Raw genomic sequence first — 22,323 nt, 5'->3', positions numbered from 1 at the left:
TATCCTGCCAGGCAAGCAGAAAGCCCAAAGCAATCAATGTAACTTCTAACCAATCATCAAGAGCAATCCATGAAGAAAATACATTCATCAATGATGCATCATTGCGGCAAGGTCAGAGAAACATCCTGCCCCTCTTGGGTCATTGAGCCTCATTCACAAACAGTGAATATGCAGTGAATAATTTGTGCTTAAATCCTGTTCTTACTTGAATTTGTTCGTACTTTGGGAGCAAATTTAGAACCTCTTCAGATCACGAATAATGAAGGATCAGCTTAACGTTAAACACAAGGCAAACTATTTAAATTCATAAAAACCGAAACGATAATCATTGAAACTGTGAATTTGTTAATGGGTTGACTAAATGTCCTAAATAACCGTGACATGGATACTTCTCCATCAGTCATGTACTTAAAAATCTTGAATCTTCAATTTTACACTCCCGGTACAAAATATGCGTATGTATGTGCAATAAAGGTATATGAACACTCGTCTTCATCACAAGGTATTAAAAATCCCAAACAGGAACAAATAAATAATTGCCTGTAAGTGACAGATGAACTTCTTTGAAAGTTGACGGCCATCTCTCACAACTTCAAACCTCCTTGCCGATCTTGTTTCGATGCATCAAACGCAGGGAAAGATGGGCATGGTTGGTGCGGATTGCAAATGACGGGCATGAAACGGTCAATTCCAATGAATTCTGATTCACTGACATATGCAAGGCGGTGAGAAGAAAATGATGTCATAAATCCGACGGTGATTTACACTGAGTAAGAACATTTCTACGCATTTATTAGTGAACGATGGCCAATGTTTCCTCAGTCGAACGGTCAACCACTGATGCTACATCACGTGGCAAGTCCAATTTTCATGCCTTGCTTTTTCTTCCACTGCTTCTTCACTTGCTGGTGAAAGTGTGGAAATGTTCCCAGAGGTTAATTCGTACAAAACCGAAAAGCACAGCACGCACCTGGGCTGACTGATTTTGTATCTCGGGAAACGAAAAGAGAAACGACGGTGTTTTGGTTGTGAATCATCCACGCGTGATAAGTCCACAAACATTTTTATATAGCATCATCACGACCGCTAAGAGCATCCATGTACTCAATTACAATATGTCAGTTCACGAGCAGGTACAGGGTCCGGCGTCATTTGAAGCTCTTTGTACTTTTCATGATAACCTATTTATGGTTTCAAGACATGAACAATACCCATCGCATGTAACAAATCTCATGAGGCGTATGTCAGGGATGTGTTCCTGAGTGTAAACAGTATTTGGGCGGCGGAAATTGTAAGTCAGTGTGAGTCCAAGTGCACGTCTCAGCATGCACCCGGCACATGCGCTCCTGCGTGAGACCGAGAACAGGATCGACGTCAGCGGCTGGTTACAACGTAGCTTTCCTGTGTTCAAGCACCCCCCCCCCGCTTTAGCGTCTTTCATTCATCTCCTCGATCGCCGCAGTGGAGGAAAAAGTGCGCACCTTAGAATGGGGGGTGAAGATGTTTTCTTTCACCTGCACACGGCAAATTTTCATTGACTTGGAGTTCAAGTCTTCTAAATTTGACACACCGTAGAGAAGTGTTGTTAGCAAACCGGCTAGCATCTTTCTTCTGTTTTTAAATTCGTTACATGAACTGCGTCACCTTTTCTCACTTCCTACCAACTACCGCGACACATGCTCTCTTTGTACCATGCATGCATGTACCGTACAATACTCTGTTTGAGTGTCAGGTGCCTGAACGTATTCGACGTACAAACGCGTTGGAATTTCTCTCCCTCAAAATCGATCGAACATTTGATTTTCCGCATTGTACATCCATTTCAGACTGTTTAGGCATTGACAGTGTTGATGTTGCAAGAATTGTAGGAATAACCTCTTGTCGCCCGTGTGAACAAAATCCCCTAAGCTGCGCTAGAGCATAGGTGTCAAACTCAAGGCCCGGGGGCCAGATCCGACCCACCACAAAATGCGTTGTGGTCCACTAACGGGAATAAAGTGCATCTACTGTACTTCATATGATTCTTGCTCACTGGCTTTTGTGCTAAGCGTTTTGTCAGGAAATCTGTCCCCAAATTGCAATTTTTCCTCACTTTTAACAGATATTACAAGCCTTTTTGTTTTACCAAATCCCTACCGAATATAAATTGAGCAATAGTTACTTATAGACTTAAATATTTGGTTGTCACTATTTTGATGACCCCTGATTTCAAATGCAAACAGGACCAATTGTGTATATGTAATACTACGATTAGGCGATTCAAAATGTATATGGTTTTTATAGCGACCCTCTCATTTTCAGCCGCTAATGCAAGCTGCTGTCAGTGGCAGTATTTCATTATTTTAATGTTTACCATTTACGTGTGGCGTTCAAAACAATGACATTGTTTGTGAATTGAAAAGTGTCATCATCTTCCAGCTAAATCTAAAGACATATCGTTGGATAAAACAGTTTTCTCAAACAAGTTTTTTCAATTCTGGGCCACCTGCTGCTTACTCCTCTGCACTTCAATTTGTCAAACACTGCAGAAGAAGGATATTATGTTCCTCTGAATGTGGACATAGGAAGGACAGATAGATCATTGTTCAGGGTATTAGCCGTCTTTGCATATTCGTGTTTGGGGATTTAAAAAAAAAAAGGAGGAAAAAAAAGGGAGCTGACTGCGTATGCTTACGTGGTGCTTGTCCAGCGCTGAAAAAGGGCAAAGATTTGTTTTTATTTTTTTTATAGAACTTTTTGTGAGAATAACGTCGGAGGCAGTCAACCTGTGCTCAATTCAAGCGAGAACAAGAACAGCATGTCTACGTTGTCTGCGTCGTTGGGTGGAGGGCACGGACGGGTGAAAGCAAAAGAAAACTGTTGGAAAGCGGAGGGCGCAAGGTGTGAAGACACCTGCTCACAGGCCAGGCTGTGTTTTGCCTGCTTCGTCAGGGGAGAGAACAGCTTATCCAGTGTGTGCGCGTGTGCGTGCGTGCATGCGTGCGTGCGTGCGTGTGTGAACAAGATCTCGTCGTCCTCTCCTCGCTAACCTTTTCCATTGAAAGCTCTACAGCTGTACTGAGGGTATAGTGTTCTTTTAATTAAACTTTGACTGTGATGTGATGTTGGGTCAAAAAAATAAATAATAATAAATAAATAATAAATAATATCTTGGCTTTTTGATCCTGAACTTGTACTTCTCTCCAACTTTTGGTTTTGTTTATGGTTTAAAAAAAAAAAAAAGGCAAAACAACAATTTGAATTGCTGAAAGATTGTCAGAATCGAATGTAACATCAAACTTTTTTTTGTACAGTTCCATACTAAATTGTGGTGATAACACATTTCCAAAAAGTGTTTCACAAAAATAAAAACCAATCACAGCAATAGAACAGATGTCAATGGGTAAAGATTTGTGAGCCCCCCCACCCCCACCCCACAGATTGAAACTGCGTCACTAAACAGACAAGACTTATTTACTATTTATTTACTATATATTTTGGGGGGGGGGGGAAAGATCTTAGTGGTCATATTCTTGATTTTTCTCTGCACTTCACATTCATTCTTTTGATTTATTACATTTGAATCTGCTGTTTCATTTCACATACTGTAAATTGCCAAATATACCGATGACTAATATTATTCACGCAAAAAAAAAAAAGCCTCCCACATGTGCAAATACAAATATTTACAATCCGTACACATAAATTCTGCTTTCTGGCCGCAATCAAGGCTATGAATTATGCAACAAATATCCCCTTACACATTTTCCCGTGTATATGTAATTGTTATGGGTCAGTGGGTCCATCAACAACAACAAAAATACAGCAGCGGGGTTAGGCGCAGACGCCCAGCAGCCCCGTCGTCAACACCTGCTGCCGCTGTTGCTGCCGATGCTGTAACGCCGTGCGCGTTTCCTTGCGTGTGTCCCTCGCCGGTTAATAATCATAGAAATGTTTCACGTCGTTCGGAAGCGGAAAATACACTGAATGGAAAATTGAGAACCCGGTAACCTGTGTCAGCGAGCATGAAATGTTCTTCGAAAGACATTTGGGGATTTTTTTTTTTTTTTTCAAATGGAGTGTTTATCAATGGTTTATACGCTGGTTATTGTTCGACAACATCTTAATAAACTTGACCATAAGTTGCTATAAGTCAAATGATACGATTTAAGTTTGGCACTACCTTAAATCTACACCTGATAGCGAGGCAACACATTATCAGAAGTAGTTTAGGAACTGGTGACACCAAACTCAAGGCCCGGGGGCCAGATTCGGCCCACTGCCTCATTTTACGTGGCCCGCGAAAGCAAATCTTGTGCGTCGACTTCCACGATTCTAACTCAAATCTCTACTAAAATTTTTAATTGCCATATTTGGGAAAACAATAATCCGATATTGCAAAAACTATTTTGCTACCAAACCCCCTTTTACAGTAACTTGAACAACAGTCGCACAAACTATTATCCCTGACTTCGAATTTCAAAACTAGTTTTCCATGAATTTGTTGTGTATATGTAATCATATGACGAGGCAATTCGACATTGATGTGGTTTCAGTCATAACATCCCCTCTATGTGGGAAACTTCCGCAACAATGTGACGTGCGACAAAAAATGGGTCTGCCACCGCTGATTTACACTGTATAATAATATAATATCATTTGTAACCAACTTAAACTTTACTGGAAGAATGCTGTGCTACCATTTATTTCAATCATGTCGGATGAAAGCGCAATTACTTGAATCCTGTTTTACAAATTCTGACACCCCAGTTTTCCCCAGCGTTAGGGATTAGGATTAGGACAATTTAGGACAAATTGCGAAACCCTAACACCCCGTTCCCTCAATACATCTTATTTGCTAATGCTCACATGATGAAGATGATCTAAAAACACACTTTGCCGCAAAGGGGGTGACAACGCATGCCACTTTGTCGATTAAAACACAATCTCGTTGCATTTATAGCACTTGATTACGGCTCATTAGCAACCTCTGCTGCTAATTGTTGTAGTACATCTTGTTCGTGCAAAAAGGACGCGCACCAACGGTCACCTGGTGCTCACCGGAGTATGTGTTCTGTTCTGCATACATCCGTCTCCAGACTGATATTCAAAATGTTTTCCAATGTGGCCGTCACACTCTCGGCGGCTGTAAAGTTCACCAATCGCAAGCCAACTAACCGAACAGCACTAAATAAACAACCCGATTTTTTTTACTGCCATAAAATTTAAAGGTACACAATATTTCTGGACGTCTCCTTTGGCTAACATTTAGGAGGTTCTTTCACACAGAGAGACGTGACACAAGAAATGTTCCTTTCACGTCGAACCCAGCGACATGGAATCCAGTAATTATAGAATTAAATAGTATGCAAAGATGTAAACAGTTTTTGCCACAAATTCAGTGGACATTGTGCTGCTCCTTCTCGTTTGTGCACCTTGGCCACCTGAGGGCGGTAATATACAGGCATGGGCTGTGTTCACACCGCTGGTCAGGTCAGACATATATATATATATATATATATATATCGGCTACATATTCAATTTATATCCGCGTACGAAAAAGGATAGGAAAACATCGGACTTGTACTGCTCACATTGTCAAGTCACATCGGGCAAAAAAAAATTTAAAAAAATAAAAATACAAATAAATATATATATATATATACATATATATATATATATTTTTTTTTTGCCCGATGTGACTTGACAATGTGAACAGTACAAGTCCGATATTTTCCTATCCTTTTTCGTACGCGGATATAAATTGAATATGTAGCCGATGCAAGTGCAGTATGGACACGCACGTCGTCAAAAGACGACAGACATCGGAATAGTTCGACAAAACAGACGAAGGAACAGAAAGTTTTGTACAAAATCTTAGAAAGTGTCACAAATGCATCATGACGAGACCGACGCGAGGGGCCACGTTTACTTCTGCGAGCACGCCGCCTCGTGTTTGTACGCGTGCGCAATGTCACGTCCTGTTAATATTATTGACTGACTTTAAGATGATGAAAATGCAAATTGGATTGACATGTGACACAACTGTGTCAGAAGAGCATCAGTCAAGCTCTGATGTTTCCAAGCAACGCCAACTTTCCGAACGGGTGCAAAGCAAAATGTAGATTGCCACCCCTCTCTTAGAACATTTGTCTCAAAACGTTTTCTTGGGGGGGGGGGGAGGTTGCAAAGAGGCCTAGAGCAACATTGTAGGAGCTGCAGGAATATCTGGAATGTACTGGCTGTGTCACACACGTGACAACAATCGCCAATAATCTCCTCAGTTTACAATGGTCCCGTTTTACGACGTTTTTCATACATCACTCCACTTACCCTAACCATACTGACGTGCCAGTAGAATGCACGAGGTATTTATTCCCTGGTAGCACATGTTGTATAGTCATATATATAGTATTTTTTTTTTTCATCAAGTTTGAACCATTCCTTTTCCTTGAGGTCAGAAAGTAAGCAGGTTCATTGAGTTATTCATGTCCGAGGGGTCGTTGATTGCCGCCGCGCTCCGTACACCCGATTGGTCGAATCGGGACGGCGAGAAGGCAAATCTGACCGTGACGCATGAGCGAACCTGGGCGGCCCACGCGTTCAGGTGAGAGCTCGGGTAAGAGAGTGCATGCCGTGTTGCGTTTGCATGAGGTCTTCCGCATTCATGTGCATCGTGTATTTCGCTTACGCGCGCACCTGTTCACCTCTGCCGCCGCGCTCGCGCTGGTCCAGTTCCCGTCAGCCGCTAATATGCAGCACCTCCAGCCAATTATACTTAATCAGTGTCATTCTGTTGCCACGCTAACAGATGGAACGTATTGACCCAGTCTGCTGCTTCGAGTGCACCGCGGGTCACGCCTGTTTTAATGGTCATCACAGAACCCCACTTATCGCAAATGGGAGGAACTTTTGTTGTTTTGTCACATGGCCCAAGAACTGCTGGGAAAAAAAAGCTATTTTTAGAAGAAAGAACATGAGGAAAAACGTTATTTTGGTCCCTCCAATCTTGAACATTGGGTCATTGAGTCCCCCCCTCCCCTGCATAGCCCATTCATGCATCTGAATCCTTACCGCTAACCTCTGTATCAATGATGATGTGTCTTCGCTGATGCGTTTCTCCTTCCGTTCACGAGAACACTGAAAGAAGTAAATACCTGCTCAAGGGCACTGAAGTAAGGATGCCCTTGTTTCCTCATGCCGTCCTCTAATGCCCTCCATTAGTCCTCTCATCTTTACCGGCATACTTTATTGAACACAAGCAGTTTAAACACAAATTATCCCAAATTGGCACAGCAGTCGAACTGCAGTGATTTGTCTTATTGGTATAATTAGTCAACAGTTTGAATTGAACTAATTTTCTTGGAAAAAAGTCTGTTTTCATGGAGAATTTCAGCAGAATGCACCCAGACGGTATTTGTTTGTGCTGGGGCCTGATTTTCCAATTGGATACTCAAAAGCTGGCTACGTGATCAAAAGTGGATTCACATTTTCATCCCCTCATCTAACATAACATAATATAACCCCAAATTACAAAACAGAAGCATTGCTGACAAAATGTGTTGTTGTTGCATCAAAAGTTGCCGTGGCTTTTATTTGAAATTTCTCTCATCACCAAACTGGACTCTGATCCATTTTTGAAAATTATTTTATTATTGGGTGCTCAGAGTACCCTTGCTTCAGGTTTGGAATGTTTTAGAGGAATTCAAAATGATTTAGGGTCATATACATATATATTCAGGCATGCACAGACCTGAATAAAGGCCCAACCATCAAATGGCCCAAAATAGAGCCCCTCAAACCTGGATCTGATACCATTTTCAGATGCTCAGAGTTTTCTCACCATTCAGAATGATTTCAGGCCGTGCGCCCCAGTCTTCGGGAACCCACATACCTGACAGTGCTTCAACAATTGAAAATAAACGACCCCCCCTTCACGCCTCTGTCGTGCTATTGAGTTTTGGAATGTTTTAGGGACATTCGGAATGATTCAGGTCATTGTACCGTGTTTTTCGGGCACCCTTTGACGGATATAAATTTACCAAGATTATCCTGTTAGTGGCGGTAAAAGGTTGCATTCGATAAGATGGAGGCCGTATAGCTTTCCGGGGAGTCTTCTATCATCAAGGTAGAAAGGTGAAGAGTCTGTCTGCGAGCTTTTCCGTCTGTAGACTAATTACCAGGACAGCCGGTGAGAGCTCGGAGCAGAGTTGCGAGACTTTCCGGAGAAAATGCGGATCCTGTCATATGAAGTTACATTTGTTTGGGGGGTACGACTGAGGATTTCATATTTGACATTCAAGCGCCATGCGTGTGTGTGTGTTTGCGTGCCTTTGCGGAATTCAAACTTATCAGCCCGTCCGAAATTGATGCGCAGCCGTTCTCTCACGCCGTCCTCTCCGTTTCGTTTGATCTCAGCGTGGCGCCGTCCGAGTCACGTAACTAACAGCGTAGCGGGCGGCGGCTGACGACGCTTTTCATTTTGGATTTCAAAGTGAATTACCGCCTCTTTTTATCTTGACACCACATTGACTCTTCCCATAAGAATTTGTTTGGCTCTCTGGCGAACGTTTATGCACTACAACCAGGAGCGCACAGCGAGGAGGCGGCGGGCTACGTGGTCTCGCTAGTCCACAATTCCGGTAAATAAGACGGAGGAACATGTAAAACCCAATCAACCAAACATTTGTACACGTGGCTACAACTTTTCGGTGAGCATCTTGCGTCGGTTGTCTTCCGATGCGGCCCGCTCTCATCATCTTTTAAACTGCTCGGCTGCATCAAAACATAATCGGGTCTCTCCGAGTCGAGAGATCGACATCGGCTTGCGTGTCGCCGACGATAACGCGATCATCAAAACATGCGTGCGGTCGGACAAATGAAGCTGGGCTCCGGGCAGACTTGAGTGTGTTGGAAAGTGCGGCGGCCCCGTTCCTCATTCAACAGCTTGGCCTTGCTTGACACGCCGTCACCGTCGGACAACCTTCCGTGCACCCGCACAAACGCATTCATCAGCGCGCAGATGTTATCTCACCCAATGAGTAACAGTGGACGCCGATGGGAAAATGTTGTTGTTGTAACTGCTGTTGCTCGTTACAGCTGCCTGGAACTGACCGGCAGGTCTACGGCTTTTATTGCATTTGAGCATGTTTGATGGATTATTTGATTGCTTGTAAACAAGTTACCCCAACGAACTAAAGTCATTTCAATCTGCCCATGCGGTCATATTACATCACTGACTCAAACAAGTCAATGACGACCTCGTTTATCCTGAAAATGACACATAAGTGTTTTAAAAAGATGACACAGACACAATAAACAACATTGACAAATGTAAAAAAATAAATAAATAAAAAACACTGAAATACAAACTACAATGTCTAATTTAACCACATTGAAACAAGAACATGGTGCCGGGTGTCCCAAACCTTTTCATTCCAAATCGTAACACATCATATTCCACTCCAATCATTGAGATGAAAATCGAATTGGTTCTTCCTCGGCCGAAGTGCCACGCCTCCCCAAAGTTTTGTGGAAATCCCTGATGTGATTAGGCTACTCATAAACACAAATAAGTAATCAAATGTGTTGCAGATTGGTTATTCATGTAATAGATTATCTAATGAAACAGCTTGTACCTACCTGTACGTGTTAATACACACATACGTGTAAATACGCATGCAAACTCCCTCATATTCACACATATACACTTTGCATATGTTGCGGGCAACGGTGAATGAGACTTGGCACCAAGTGACGACGTGTCATGCGTCCCTTGCTTACGTGTTTTTGCACCGTCTCTTTTTCGACTCTCGCCGTGTGAAAATCTGTTTTGACGTCTGCTGTTTCTCGCGCTGCAATCTGCGTTTTGTCCCCAAAATAGCAAATGAGGTTCATACCACAAAACATGATTTAAAAAAAAACAACCTTCGGAAGCTGCTTGCTGCAGCTTCTGCGTCATCATCCTTTATAATGTATTTTACTGAGCAAAACAAAGTTGATGATGGTCTGTGCCAATGTTGCCAACTAAATGGAATTTACGATGAATTTGTCTCCTCCATCCATACATCCATTTTCTATAGCGTGTGTCCTCGTTACAGTTAAAGCATATCCCAGCTGACTTTGGGTGAGAGGCCGTGTAATCCCGTGTTCAAGTGCTTTAAGAAAAACAAAGCTGACCAAAGTGCTTAACACAGCATATCATGTCCATCCATCCACTATCTGAGCCGGGCATTCTCTTACCAGGGATGTAAGACCGACATTAAACACAAGGTAAAACACCATTTGGAAAAGTCATCTGAAACAATGAAAACTACAACGCAAAATAAAGACATCCATGCCTTTATCTCCTCAACACACTCCAGATGTTGTTTTGCACAGTATATATTTTGTCACTTGCCTGGCTTGTCAATTTGCACATGATCCGCATGAAAAGTGAACCGAGGTGCCCTTTTCTGCGGAGGACTGCTCCAAGAGGAAGAAGATAAGGAAAATAAAAGAGGCCCAAGAATGGAACCTTGAGGCACTCCAGACCTGAGAGGGGCAGCAGAAGACTCGGGAACACAAACACTCATCTGGACGGAGATGTCGGCTGTTGTTCCTTGTATCTGCTGGAGCCACCCACGCAGCATTTTAACTTGAAGTGCAAAAAATAAAACACTCAAGTCTCAATTCTAAATCATTCCCGTATTTGCTTCTTCATGTTCCAACGCGTTCACACTTTTAGCAGCTAAATCTGTATCGTTGTGTGGAAAACTAACATCTGCTCTGTGCCAGCTTTCTGCTCAATATGCAATTAAGCCACGTCAAACATCACCCAAAGCGGAGCGAGTGCAGCTGGAGTCGACTTCCTTCCCGTCTTGATCCGACGCCGCCTTTCGTGACTCAATCGCGTCTCGTCCCCTTCAAATGAAAAAGGGAGTTAAAGTGAGAGAGTTTAGAGTGTTATGTTAATATCACGCCCGTTCATTTCTGCGTATACTTATAGGACAGGAAAAACATGTATACAGTTACTTAAGTTTTTATGATAGAATTAGTAAAAAAGTAATTCATCTCCAATCCAAATTGTGTTTTGATAGTCGAGTAAGCATCACCGAACAGATTTTTTTGGTGGACCTCGTGGGTAGAATGTTTCCATTAGATCTCACTGGACAGACAAGATAGACGAGTTGGTTTTCACACCTTAAAAATTCATCTCTACAAATCAAACACAGTTCTACACTATCGTATTTAACGTACAAACAGTCCTGACCTTTTTTTGGCCCTGTGTAGGCTACGAGGGATGAAATCAGATAGTTGTACTTAAGCCCGGCTGTTCTGGGCTCGGAGCGACGGGTTTGTGTAACCGGGGTGGAGGCGGTCCACCGCCGCTCCCTTCGAACATTGGTCAACAACGAAACCGGCGTGTTCCCTCCGCCGGGCACACGCGTCGAGCCGTTCGCTCTGCTGTAACACTGCGAGACGTAAACGTAAGTATTGTCACTCACAGGTCATGTAATGTAGCAATAATGTGTTCCAATCTGCTGTGGTAGTGTTTGTAGAAGGTCTTGCTATGGTAACAAGAAAGAAAAACACCTTCCCAGAAGATTCTCTTGCCCTTAAAGGGCAAACAGGAACAGGATTTTCACCTGAAAACCATTGGAGGGTCATTGCTACTGTATATGTGCCTTTAACGTAGCACGCCATCGTTGTGTGTACTCTGAGGAGGGGGGCTGAAGAACAGCAAAGCCCCCAGCACGTCCACCGATGCAGTAAGGTGGCCTTGGAGCAGAGTAAACACGCCTGCTGCTGCTGCTGCTGCTGCAGGTCTCAACATTCACATTAAGTGTCATTCATCCCCTCTCGGATATGTTTGACCTTTGTCAGCATAAACACGTCAGTTTGGAAAATGTCACTCTGGCATCCTCTGAGAATTTCTTTGAACATTGTACAAAAATGTAAACAGTATATGTGCTTAACTAATGATAAAAAAAAAAAGGTTAAGCCATTGTAGCAATATGGACAGTTGGAACAATTAATTCAGTGATTCTTTCACACACCACAGGAGGGCGCCCACAGATCACTTGTAGTTCACGTACCACACTTTAAGAGTCATCCGTCTATTATACATGGTTCGACGGACGCCTGGAAACAAATTGGGAACGACCAAATCATTTAGGGGGGCTTGAGACCAATTTTAGGGGGGCTAAGAGATATACATTTTGGACGACCACAACAACCCACAAATGTGGGGTGGTGAGGCGGGGGCTTAAATTATTCTTATTTTTTTTTAACAGACCGAGTGACGGCACTGGCTTCTGGGTTTGAATCTTTGAAGTTTGCACCTTTTCGTGCTTGTAGGTTTTCTTTGGCTGTTCTGGAATCGTCCCATAGTCCCAAAACGAGAATGTTCGGTTCGGGAAGATTCGTGTACTTGATATCCACTCGTTGCCATTCATTACACAGAATAAGTCATGGCTGCAAGTACAACAGCTTTGTGTTCAATTGAACAGGCACACATTTCACACTGAGTAAGTTGACACCAGATCATCATTATTTCAGTATTTATACTTTTTTTTGTGTGCCATTTTGGTTTGGTGGTGTGCGCTAATATATATCTATATTTGTTTTTAAGTAAAATGGGTGTCACCTCGGCTCAATAAAGTTTGGGAAACACTTTACGCTTTTTTTCACCTTTTCTCGGATCAAAAAAAAAAAAAGTGAATTTGTATCTTCCCAAATTGCAAACCTCAACGGCAAGAATCCAAAGTACTGCACTGTACCAGAAAGCCTGCTCTTTTTTGTGCCCCCTTCTGGTCTAACCTCGCACTACAGTTTTGTTTGATGATGGGAGGACTTTTTGAGATGCAGGATTTTTTATGTTTTATTTTCCCCATCTTATTACAGGCCTGTGTGGACTGAAGTCACGGACACGCGCACACACACCCCCCAAAACCCAGCTTTAGTCACAATTTATTTGGTGGTGTGTCTGCTGTGGAGCGTGACGCACAGCGGAGGCGCGGCCATCTCCCTCCATAAAAGCGCCACCATGCACCACTTGTGGCATCGGTGAGACCCACGGGTTGCGTGTCACTTGCACACCAGCACCCATCCTCACACACAGTGGATTCTTTTTTTTTTTTTTTTTTTTTTTTGGAACTTGCATCCACCATGATCAAGAAGATGACACCCTCCGAGATCGAGTTGAACATCCCGGCCAAGAACTGCCGCAGGATGGTCATCCTGGGCTCCACCAAAGTGGGCAAGACGGCCATCATCTCGCGTTTTTTGAACGCGCGGGTGGACGAGCAGTACACGCCGACGATAGAGGACTTCCACAGGAAGTTCTACAGCATCCGAGGGAGCGTTTACCAGCTGGACATTTTGGACACGTCCGGGAACCATCCTTTCCCAGCCATGAGGAGGCTCTCCATCCTGACAGGTGCGTTTTGCAGTTTTGGAGACAATTAACGTGCAACACCGCAAAGTGCATGTGACAGTTGACTTATAATTCAACTCATGTGCTCAATTAACGCACGTGCGCCCAATGCAGTTCACCCATAATTCAATTACTCACAGTTTTCCTCATGAATGCCATGCGATCTGCTTCAGCGATATCAATACGATGCAGTTTATTCGCTATTTTATGGTCAATGTGTGGATTTCAAGTCAAGGCAAGACAGAGTTCACTCAGGATATAGAAGGGGGGGGAGTATGCAATGCAGTTTAGTCATTAACAGCAGTCAATGCAATGCAAAGTTGTTCATTCATGTCATGTAATGCCATTAGCGCGCAAGATCAAAAGGTCTGGGCATTGCGCTTTACTCATATAAAAATACATGCAATGTAGTTTCCTCATCAACATAATGCAATTCGGCTGCCGCGTCACCAGTTTGTTGGTATTAACCGTCCAATTGCCCCTTCCGTCTCCCGCAGGCGACGTGTTCATTTTGGTGTTCAGCCTGGACAACAGAGACTCCTTCCAGGAGGTGCAGCGCCTCAAGCGGCAGATCTACGAGACCAAGTCGTGCCTGAGAAACAAGACCAAGGAGAGCGCCGACGTGCCGCTCGTCATCTGCGGCAACAAGTGCGACCGCGAGTCCCAGCGCCAGGTGCGGGACGAGGAGATCGAGCAGCTGCTGCGCGGCGACGAGGAGCGCCGCTGCGCCTACTTCGAGATCTCGGCCAAGAAGAACACCAACGTGGACCGCATGTTCCAGACGCTGTTCGCCACGGCCAAGCTGCCGGACGAGATGAGCCCCGACCGGCACTGCAAGGTGTCGCTGCAGTCGTGCGAGCTGCTGCACCGCAAGTCCTTCCGCGCCAAGAAGTGCAAGGACGCCTACGGCATCGTGGCGCCGTTCGCGCGAAGGCCCAGCGTCCACAGCGACTTGATGTACATCAAGGAGAAGGCCGTGGGAGGAGGTCAGGCGAAGGAGAAAGCTTGCGTCATATGCTGACCCCCGCGGAGAGGGCAACGAAAGACTTTTTGGGACCGCAGAGATGAAGACGTGCAACTGACTGGGACGAAGGTCCTCCACGCGGTTGCCGTCAAGTGCGCCTCGGCCGACTTTGTTTACATGCCTCAGCAGACTTGAATGTTTGTTACACTACGAACAAAATCTGAATGTGTACTTATTTATTATGTCTGTCAATATATTTTGCATCAAATGAATTAAAAACAAAAAAATTGTTACTTTCATAATCTTGCTTCCCTCTTATTTGGATGCCCCGTTTTAAAGACCAGCCTCGCATATTTGCGGTTCGCAAAGTCACCTATCGTCCTCTGTTATTTGCTCTTAAGAAAATGTGCTTTTCCATTCAGTTCAAACAGGACATCTGATTGGAGATATGAGCATGGTCACAGAGCAAATTCAACTCGTAAGTCAAGACACCACTGTATTATTTTGAGGCCACCTTAGTGGCAAGGAAGTATGTGTGTTGAGGAGTTTCATTTTGACAAACGCTTTGCCGCCATCTTGTGATACATGCAGGCAATTACAGTGCCGTATAAACCTTTTCGGGGGGTGTCAATTACTCAAGAATTTTAGGTAAAAGTGTACCAAATGACTTTAATGGGCTTTTATAAAGTAGACAGCTTCTCACTGCTGTGGGAAATGAATGCAACACATTGAGTATGGTTTCGCCATTAATAAATTATCACAAAATGTAAACGGCTCTCCTTTTTGGCGCTGGACGTAAAAACGAGCCAACCAATCCACTATTTATCAACTTAAAAACACTAAAATTGTACACCTTAGTGGAACTCAAAGCAGCACAGGTAATGTACAAAATAGACTTTGCACACAGTAGTCAGACGGTGTTTGAGATTTGAGTGTTGTTACAATCTGGTGCATTAATTAAAAAAAAGAAGACCGGCACAAATACAAAACGCAGATGTTTAAGTTAGAGAAGTTGGGAAATAACTATGTTTTGCGATGTTCAGAGCACTTAAAACTACGGTCCATAAGCGTTCACCGGGTCACGTGTCGAAAGAATAATAGCCAATGATTCAATCGGTTGTTCTGCATGACTTTATTACAAAACAACATATAGCCAACCAAAGAGAAATAATATAGGACGTCGAAATCGCCTCCCAGAGCAATGGAGTAACCTCGAAGTCAGTCCCTCGTGAAAAGTCCATTTGATCCGAACCAACGTGTAAGGCTTACAATGTACGCAAAGTGTCCCCGGCATCTTGGAAGTCCGAGCTGCTAATCCTCCACTTGTGCATTCAAGACGCTTTGGGCACGTCGAACATGCACAAGCTTTTGTATTTCTGCAGCAACTGGTTCTTGGTGCGGACCTGCTCCCGCAGCGTCGCCAGCTGCTGCTGTTGCTCGGCGGGGCTGCTCTCAATACCCGGCATGACGGAGATCTGTTCCCGGGCCTCCTGGATCTTCGCCTTCAGCTTACTCAGCTCCTGGTGGACGTCCTGGCTCTCCTTGTCCATGCTTGAACACACAACCGAAGACGACATTTTATATTCTGCTGTTCTTCTTAGTCCGGCTGGAGCGATTATGTCAACAACGAAAGCATTATAATGCTTTTCCGCCAGGAAAATCGAGCTCCCCTTAAAGTTACGACGCTTAACTTACCACTTGATAATATCGTGAACCAAAGGCAGCAGAGAGCAATCTTCGCCCTCTTTCGCCTGCTTGGGTTGCGGCACCGCCATCATTGCTAGCTTCCCGCTTTCTCGTCGCAGATCGATTGCGTCATGCACTAAATGCGCCTCCTGATGACGTCAGAACATAAACACCCAAAGGACGAAAGTTAAATATATATACATATATATCTGTATATGGTGAAGTACTTAGATTTTGTCTGTCACCGTTGATTTGTTTAGCAATATTTACATACACACGTAAATCATTATTTTACCTGACTCGACCCCTCACAGGCAGACAGCATCATTTTAATGCGTCACATTGAGTAATATTGGTCTGGTTTCTTTCTTCCTCTCTTTTCTTCCTCTTCTTTTCACTGTTGACAAATCTCCAAAATTGTATCTCATGTCGATTATCTAACAAGGTTGATGGAATATTTTGCTCTCCTCGTGTACAACCTAGCAGCCTTGAGGGCCTGTAGCTAAACGTAACACCTGGTAGCTTCGGTGGTTCAGTCAGTGGACTGTGATGAACAATTTTTAGATGTCTTAAGGGTGCCCTTCGTCCTTTTAGAAGAAACAAAGAAGAAAAACTCATAAATATGGATCAACTCAATCTGTGAATGCATCGCCGCTTGCTGCTCACGCTTTGGCAGGCATGTCGCATCCAGCTGAGCTGACCCGTCTTTTTCTCCCACTTCATTGACCAAAATTCCCATAATATCCGGTCTCAGTCATGTAAGCGGCCTTGAACCTATAGTAGAGAGGTTCAGATCATGTTGGCACTGTCGAATGCCCCAAAAGTGTAAAAAAAAAAAAAACAGTTTCACCAAAATGCTCTGGAAAAGAAATGCTTGGGAAGTCAAACAAACTTCTGTGACTGTTGAGATAATAAATGCTCTGTGATGGCGACAACTGCCTGGAATTCACTTTGTGTTACAGGAATTGGGAAAAAGACCAAATCTGAAACGAGGACCAACAGCGTCACGGAGGTGATTGTGTTGGACCGCTGACGAGGATGTATGTTTGCGGATACTACAATTAGGCTGCATTTATTGAACACAGCTGTACGCACAATAGCTTTGTTGTCTCGCGGCCCATGGACCGGATTTGATCTGTTGACCTTCAAAAGCACACTGACCTACATATCGTCACGACTATTCATTTCAAAGACTCACACCTGCCGAATAATTAGGACACACCCTCAGCGAATCGCGATCGTAAATTAAACGTAAGGGCATAACCGAAGGCTGCTCGGCCCATTCCAAGTAATAACACGTACAGAACACAAACTACACACAGACAGTGTGCGTTGATGCTGACCCAGATTTGAGCTTGTAGGCCATATTTGTCATACCATGGTCACCTCGCGTTTATAAGCTGTGAAAAGTGGGTCACGACCCAGCGGTACCTACTCGGTCTCTGTTCAAATATGCGACGTTATATCGTGAGGAAATTGACACATGCTGACAATAAAGGCTGCGGAATATCCGGTTGAGTCGCCTTGCATTCGTTAACGTCATGACGACCGTGCGAGGTCGGCGCTACGTAAGACCATAAATCATTGATCATTTCGATTCTGTTCTCTTTTTTTGTTTTTTTCTCACAAATGTCTGACGAATGGAATCAGATTTTCTCTCTCTTTTTTTTTTTTTTTTTTTTTTAACTGAACCTTTATGTACCCAGGTGGGTCCCATTGAGATTTTAAAAAAAAATAATACAAATTCAAGAGGCATCTGGCCAAGACAGACAACAGGAAAAAACAAATTTACAGACATAGAAAGAGAAACAAAGACCAATTTGCAAAGCACAACATTTTGGATTTCACATCTCGGAATCAATTGTTCAACATTATTTCATTTTATATTTAAACAACAATCACTTCCTTGAGGCTTAAGTCATTGTGAAGAATATTTTCTACATATTTTATTAGATTCTGCTGGTCTATCTAATGTTGTGTGTGTGTGTTTGAGCATTCATAATGTTATTACACTATTGTCAGTAAAACATGATTTAAAATGTGTGGTGTGTGTGTGTTGGCCTCATTGTCAAAGAGTCTTTTTGTGTGAATCCATAATAATGCTGCGGGCCGGGGCACGTGTCTGTCCTCCATTCACCCCATAATAAACACAATGGAACGAAATATGTCAGAGAGGAGCTTTAACGACAAATAAAAGGCAGCGCCATCCAACTTACTGTCCGTCCAGCACGCTAAAAAAGGTCAGGGGTCATTTATCCTGATAAAAAATACGCAGACCTTGTTGGCCTTCATATCCCTCATTCAGTCGTCAGTGTTTGGCAATAATTTGCAGAGCGACACTAAACTGTGGATAACGTAGAACTGTGCTGCCTCCAAGTGGAAGCCGACAAGACCCGGCATGCTTTGTATATCTATAGCGGCATATGTCTATGTTTATCTTGACTGATAGGGCCGTTAGTTAAGCAAACATAATGGTGAATAGTCTCATAATAGAGCTTGCTCTGCGGGGGGGGGGGGGGGGGGGGGGGATACAATGCGTGTGTGTGGTTCAGTTGTCAGGTATTGCATCGACTCGGCCACGGCACGTAGTCTCCATCACAGTCGTGGCTTAGTTTGAGCGACACTGTACCCCCCACAAAATCGCAGTTCCTCGTTCGCGCCCACGTAATTTTCGCTGATATATATATTTTTTTCACATTACTTACTGTAATGCCCTCGCACGTGGGAAAGGAGAGCCACACATGCACTTTTTAGTTGTTTATTTATATGAATGCCCGGAGAACAGTAAAGCACAATCAGCACACTTACTCAGGAGCTGCTGTAGGCTTCAGCTTATGACCAGACACTCACACACACACACACACACACACACACACAGACTCGTCGACGTCTCGCCACCCAACCAGGCCCCGCCTCTTAAAGGCACATATTTAACACAAAGACACTACAATGCGGATAGTATTTTCGATACATTTTATGCTTGCAATTTTTTCGTGTTCATTCAAATGCGTATTTTCCGTTTTAATGTGTTTAAAGTGTGTGGGAGGAATAGAATGATGTCAAAACATTTTCTTTCTTTTTTTTAATATGGTCTCTATATGGCAGATTTGTGTCTGGAACATATTCCCTGCGATGAATGGAGGTTTACTGTACATTTGTAGTTATTATTATATATAGTTAATGCGATTGATTGCCTGCAGTTCTGGAAGACGGTACCATGGAAATTGGTGTGAGAAGTGGGATGGTTATCCCATTGTCCAATTGGAAGGGTCTGTAGGACTGGTGACCACTGTGCTATTATGACAATTGTTTGTAGTGGTCAGTTCAAATCATAGGTGGAGAGTGCTTCTCCTCAATTCTAGGTGTAAGAAGTGGGTAGGCTCCAGAGATTTGTGAGGCACTACTCGACAATGTCAGTTCCTTAGTGTTGTGTGAAAAATTGTGTCAGAAGTGGGGTGGTCAGCCGTGACCATCCAAGGCAGCGGTCGCCTATGTAACTAGTTTGTTCATGAAACACGAGTCATTCAAGTGAACGCAGCATCCACACTACTGATCCCATTTGTCTGCAATTATGCGGTCACTACATCATGGCAACGAGGTTTTGGTAATTGAGATTTACACGCCTCATTTGAATCCGTTTGATGCACTTGAGTATCTGTTACGCGTGGCCACTAGATGGCAGACGATAATCGTCTTTTAACCTTGCCTGCTCGTGAGAACGTGATGTTTTCGTCACATTGCTGTGAGTTTTAAAATCGTAAATAATTTTTAAATTTTTTTATTATTTATAAATACACAGTTGTATCTCATGATATGTAACACATAAGACATTTTAAATATTTAATACAAAATATAACATTAGTGGAGATATTTTGGTTTGGTATTCAAGAGTTGGGATTGTTTTTAGCTTTTTTTCAGTGTCAATTCATTCATGTAACTCAACGGCTAGAATGTGAACCCCGCTCGTCCGGCGCGACGTGGACCAGAAACGAACGTTCCCAAAACATTCGTCCGGCTCGGCGTAGTGACGTCACCCTTTGTCTTGCCCAATCACGGCGCACGCTGGCCGGGGCATTGTGAAGCAGTAGTTGAAGCGTTAGCAGGGCAGGCTAAAGTGAAGGAGAAAGAAAGCTAACTAATCGTCAGACTAGTGTAAGAGGCGCCGGCTAAAAAAAACCAAAACAAAACAAAACATTTTTTTTAAAAAAAAATGATCATGGAAAAATAAGCAAGTGTCAACACAGCGACGGCAGACGGCTACTTGACTCCGAGTGGACTCCGCAAGAATGTTTCCAGGGTGCTAACGTGCGAGGCGGCGCTTGTCAGATGCCAGAGGAACGGAGCGTTTTTGGGATACTCCATCGCTTGTCCCGTTTCCAAGCGGAAAGCATTTGTGGACAAATAGTTGGAGGGGGGTGGGTGGGTGGTTGAGCTACAGCTAGCTGGCTAGCCCAAGCCAATCACCCCGGAGACTTTTTGACGCTGTCAGCCGGCAAACCCCAACCGCGAATGTTTTGTCTGTCATGAGTCCGGCCGGGTGCCCCCATGTGAACGGTTATAAGGTGGACAATTGGAAGCAAAACCTCCGCGTCATATACCAATGCTTTGTTTGGAGTAGCACTGCTGAAACCAGGAGACGAAAGGTAAACAACAACAACAATTTGAAACAACGTCTGCTTTAAAATTTTTTTTTTTTTAATTCTGCAATGCACTGGGACATTAACGTGACACAAAGGAAGAGGGGCACGGTGCAGGAGTGCAACATGATGCACCACAAATCAACGTCGCTAGTAGTGGTCAAGTCGGTCAGCAAAAGGCGCTGCTCCCTTGCAGCCAGACACAACACTTTTCATTCATGCCGGTGTTGAGTTCGGGTCGGTGGGTCAACATTACCATATCAAATGGACCCCATTGTGTGCATGCAAAAGAGGCAATGATGCCAACGTTTACAACGTGCGCCCCAGCTGGCCACTCACTTCCCCATTGAGCTCCTGCCTGTGTGTCGTGTCAATTTATCAATGATTTTTTTCTTTCTTTTCTGCCTCAAGTTGTGCTGTGCAGCCTTTTAAGCGTCACACATTTTTTATTTTGTTGTGATGAAATAGGTGCTTCAGGGTGATGCGGGATGGACAGAGCTGGTGAGTTGATGCTTATCCTCTTCCTCCTCCAGCTCATCTTCTTCCTCTCTCTCTCTCATTCTTATGCACATGTACAGTAATCATCGGAAAGCTAACACGTGTAGCACCTATTCGTAGAACTTTGCCGTTATGTGATGTGATTTTGGAGGCAAGAGCCGGTGTGTGGCTTACAGTACCCAGCTGTGAAAGAGCCAGAGTATGCCTGCGCACTGCCCAAGATCTGTATCCCAATTTCTGCCTTTGCCAAGGTCATGATGCTCAGTTTGGTTTTCCCACAATACTCATATAACATATTTGTTATGGTGTATTTGGTTTGCATTGCTGTGTCACACAGCATACAGTGCTTCCTTGTTCAACAACGGGCAGCACAGGGAGATCGTGGTTAGCACGCCTGCCTCACAGTTCTGAGGTTCTGGGTTTGAATCTCAGCGCCGGTCTACTTGTCGGGCATTTGCATGCTCTCCCTGTGCTCGCGTGCGTTTTCCTGGGTTTCCTTTCATGTTCTGAAAGTATGCTTGTTAGGTTAATTGAAGTCTCTTAATTGTCCAGAGGGGTGAATGGTTGTTTGTCTATACTTGCCAATGCGACCAGTTCATGGTGTTCCCCACCACTGGCCCCAAGTCAGCCGTAATAGACAAGCGCTATTAAAAAAACATCAATGTGTTTTTTTTTGTAAATCAGCTTTATCAGTTCCTCGGTCTAACAGTCACCATCAATAAAAGTGTATTAACTCTACAGGCATTGTTGAAAGAAACATTCTGAACCACACTATCAATACAGGGTGTCCTCTGTTTACGACAGTACTAGGGCCGCAACGATTAATTGAATAATTCAATTACCAAAAAAAAAAAAAAAATTGTCGAAGTCTGCCTCGAAGCTTCGCGGGGATCATTTTTCCACACAGACAAATGTAACTAAAGTCCCACGGACCACTCCGTTGCTGTGATGACGGCGAGCCAGGAGGAAAGTGCATAAACGACAGAGAATGTCTGCAGTTTGGGATCATTTCCCATGTAACAAGGAAGATGAAGTGCAGTGTGTCTCCCACAACAAACAGCACATCTGTTCGCCAACACTAGGTATTGATGTTTGACGCTATCTTGTGGCATCTTGGTGCTTAGGAACTATATTGAGACTTT

General features: G+C 43.7%; 3 protein-coding genes across 6 annotated transcripts in view; 2 read left to right on the top strand and 1 right to left on the bottom strand.

Annotated features, from left to right (window-relative positions):
* Nucleotides 1-13,116: 13,116 nt before the first annotated feature.
* Nucleotides 13,117-14,417, top strand: LOC133415121 (dexamethasone-induced Ras-related protein 1-like). Its single transcript, XM_061700952.1, has 2 exons — nucleotides 13,117-13,399; nucleotides 13,894-14,417. Exons 1-2 carry the CDS (start codon nucleotides 13,129-13,131, stop codon nucleotides 14,415-14,417), a joined length of 795 nt encoding a protein of 264 aa, XP_061556936.1. The 5' UTR covers nucleotides 13,117-13,128.
* A 1,073-nt stretch (nucleotides 14,418-15,490) lies between these two features.
* Nucleotides 15,491-22,323, bottom strand: part of med9 (mediator complex subunit 9) — a 17,253-nt gene continuing 10,420 nt past the window's right edge. Inside the window, exons 1-3 of one of the 2 annotated variants that reach the window (XM_061700747.1) lie at nucleotides 16,342-17,642; nucleotides 16,056-16,195; nucleotides 15,491-15,911 (exon numbers count right to left, since the gene is read on the bottom strand). In XM_061700747.1, coding sequence (XP_061556731.1) covers nucleotides 15,692-15,911; nucleotides 16,056-16,195; nucleotides 16,342-16,374 — 393 coding nt within the window. In that variant the 5' untranslated portion in view covers nucleotides 16,375-17,642 and the 3' untranslated portion in view covers nucleotides 15,491-15,691. Of the gene's footprint in view, nucleotides 15,912-16,055; nucleotides 16,196-16,341; nucleotides 17,643-22,323 lie in introns of those variants that run through there. The other variant, XM_061700748.1, reaches the window with a different exon arrangement.
* Nucleotides 20,106-22,323, top strand: part of LOC133414979 (ubiquitin carboxyl-terminal hydrolase 22) — a 25,586-nt gene continuing 23,368 nt past the window's right edge. For 2 of the 3 annotated variants that reach the window (XR_009770083.1, XM_061700745.1), the window contains exons 1-2: nucleotides 20,106-20,689; nucleotides 21,152-21,184. Coding sequence is in view for 2 of the 3 variants with exons in the window: in XM_061700745.1 (XP_061556729.1) it covers nucleotides 20,570-20,689; nucleotides 21,152-21,184 (153 nt within the window). In the remaining variant the exon portion in view is untranslated. The remainder of the gene's footprint in view (nucleotides 20,690-21,151; nucleotides 21,185-22,323) is intronic. The other variant, XM_061700746.1, reaches the window with a different exon arrangement.

The sequence above is a fragment of the Phycodurus eques genome, chromosome 16, assembly GCF_024500275.1.
Source record: "Phycodurus eques isolate BA_2022a chromosome 16, UOR_Pequ_1.1, whole genome shotgun sequence".
NCBI lineage: Eukaryota > Metazoa > Chordata > Actinopteri > Syngnathiformes > Syngnathidae > Phycodurus > Phycodurus eques.
The sequence above is the reverse complement of the archived record's forward strand: the minus strand, read 5'-3'. Positions and strand labels throughout refer to the sequence as shown.

Excerpts from the sequence above, each read along its gene's own strand:
- LOC133415121 (XM_061700952.1), top strand. The coding sequence starts at position 13,129 with ATGATCAAGAAGATGACACCCTCCGAGATCGAGTTGAACATCCCGGCC. Across the intron at positions 13,400-13,893 it reads GAGGCTCTCCATCCTGACAG|GCGACGTGTTCATTTTGGTG; the intron begins GTGCGTTTTGCA and ends CGTCTCCCGCAG.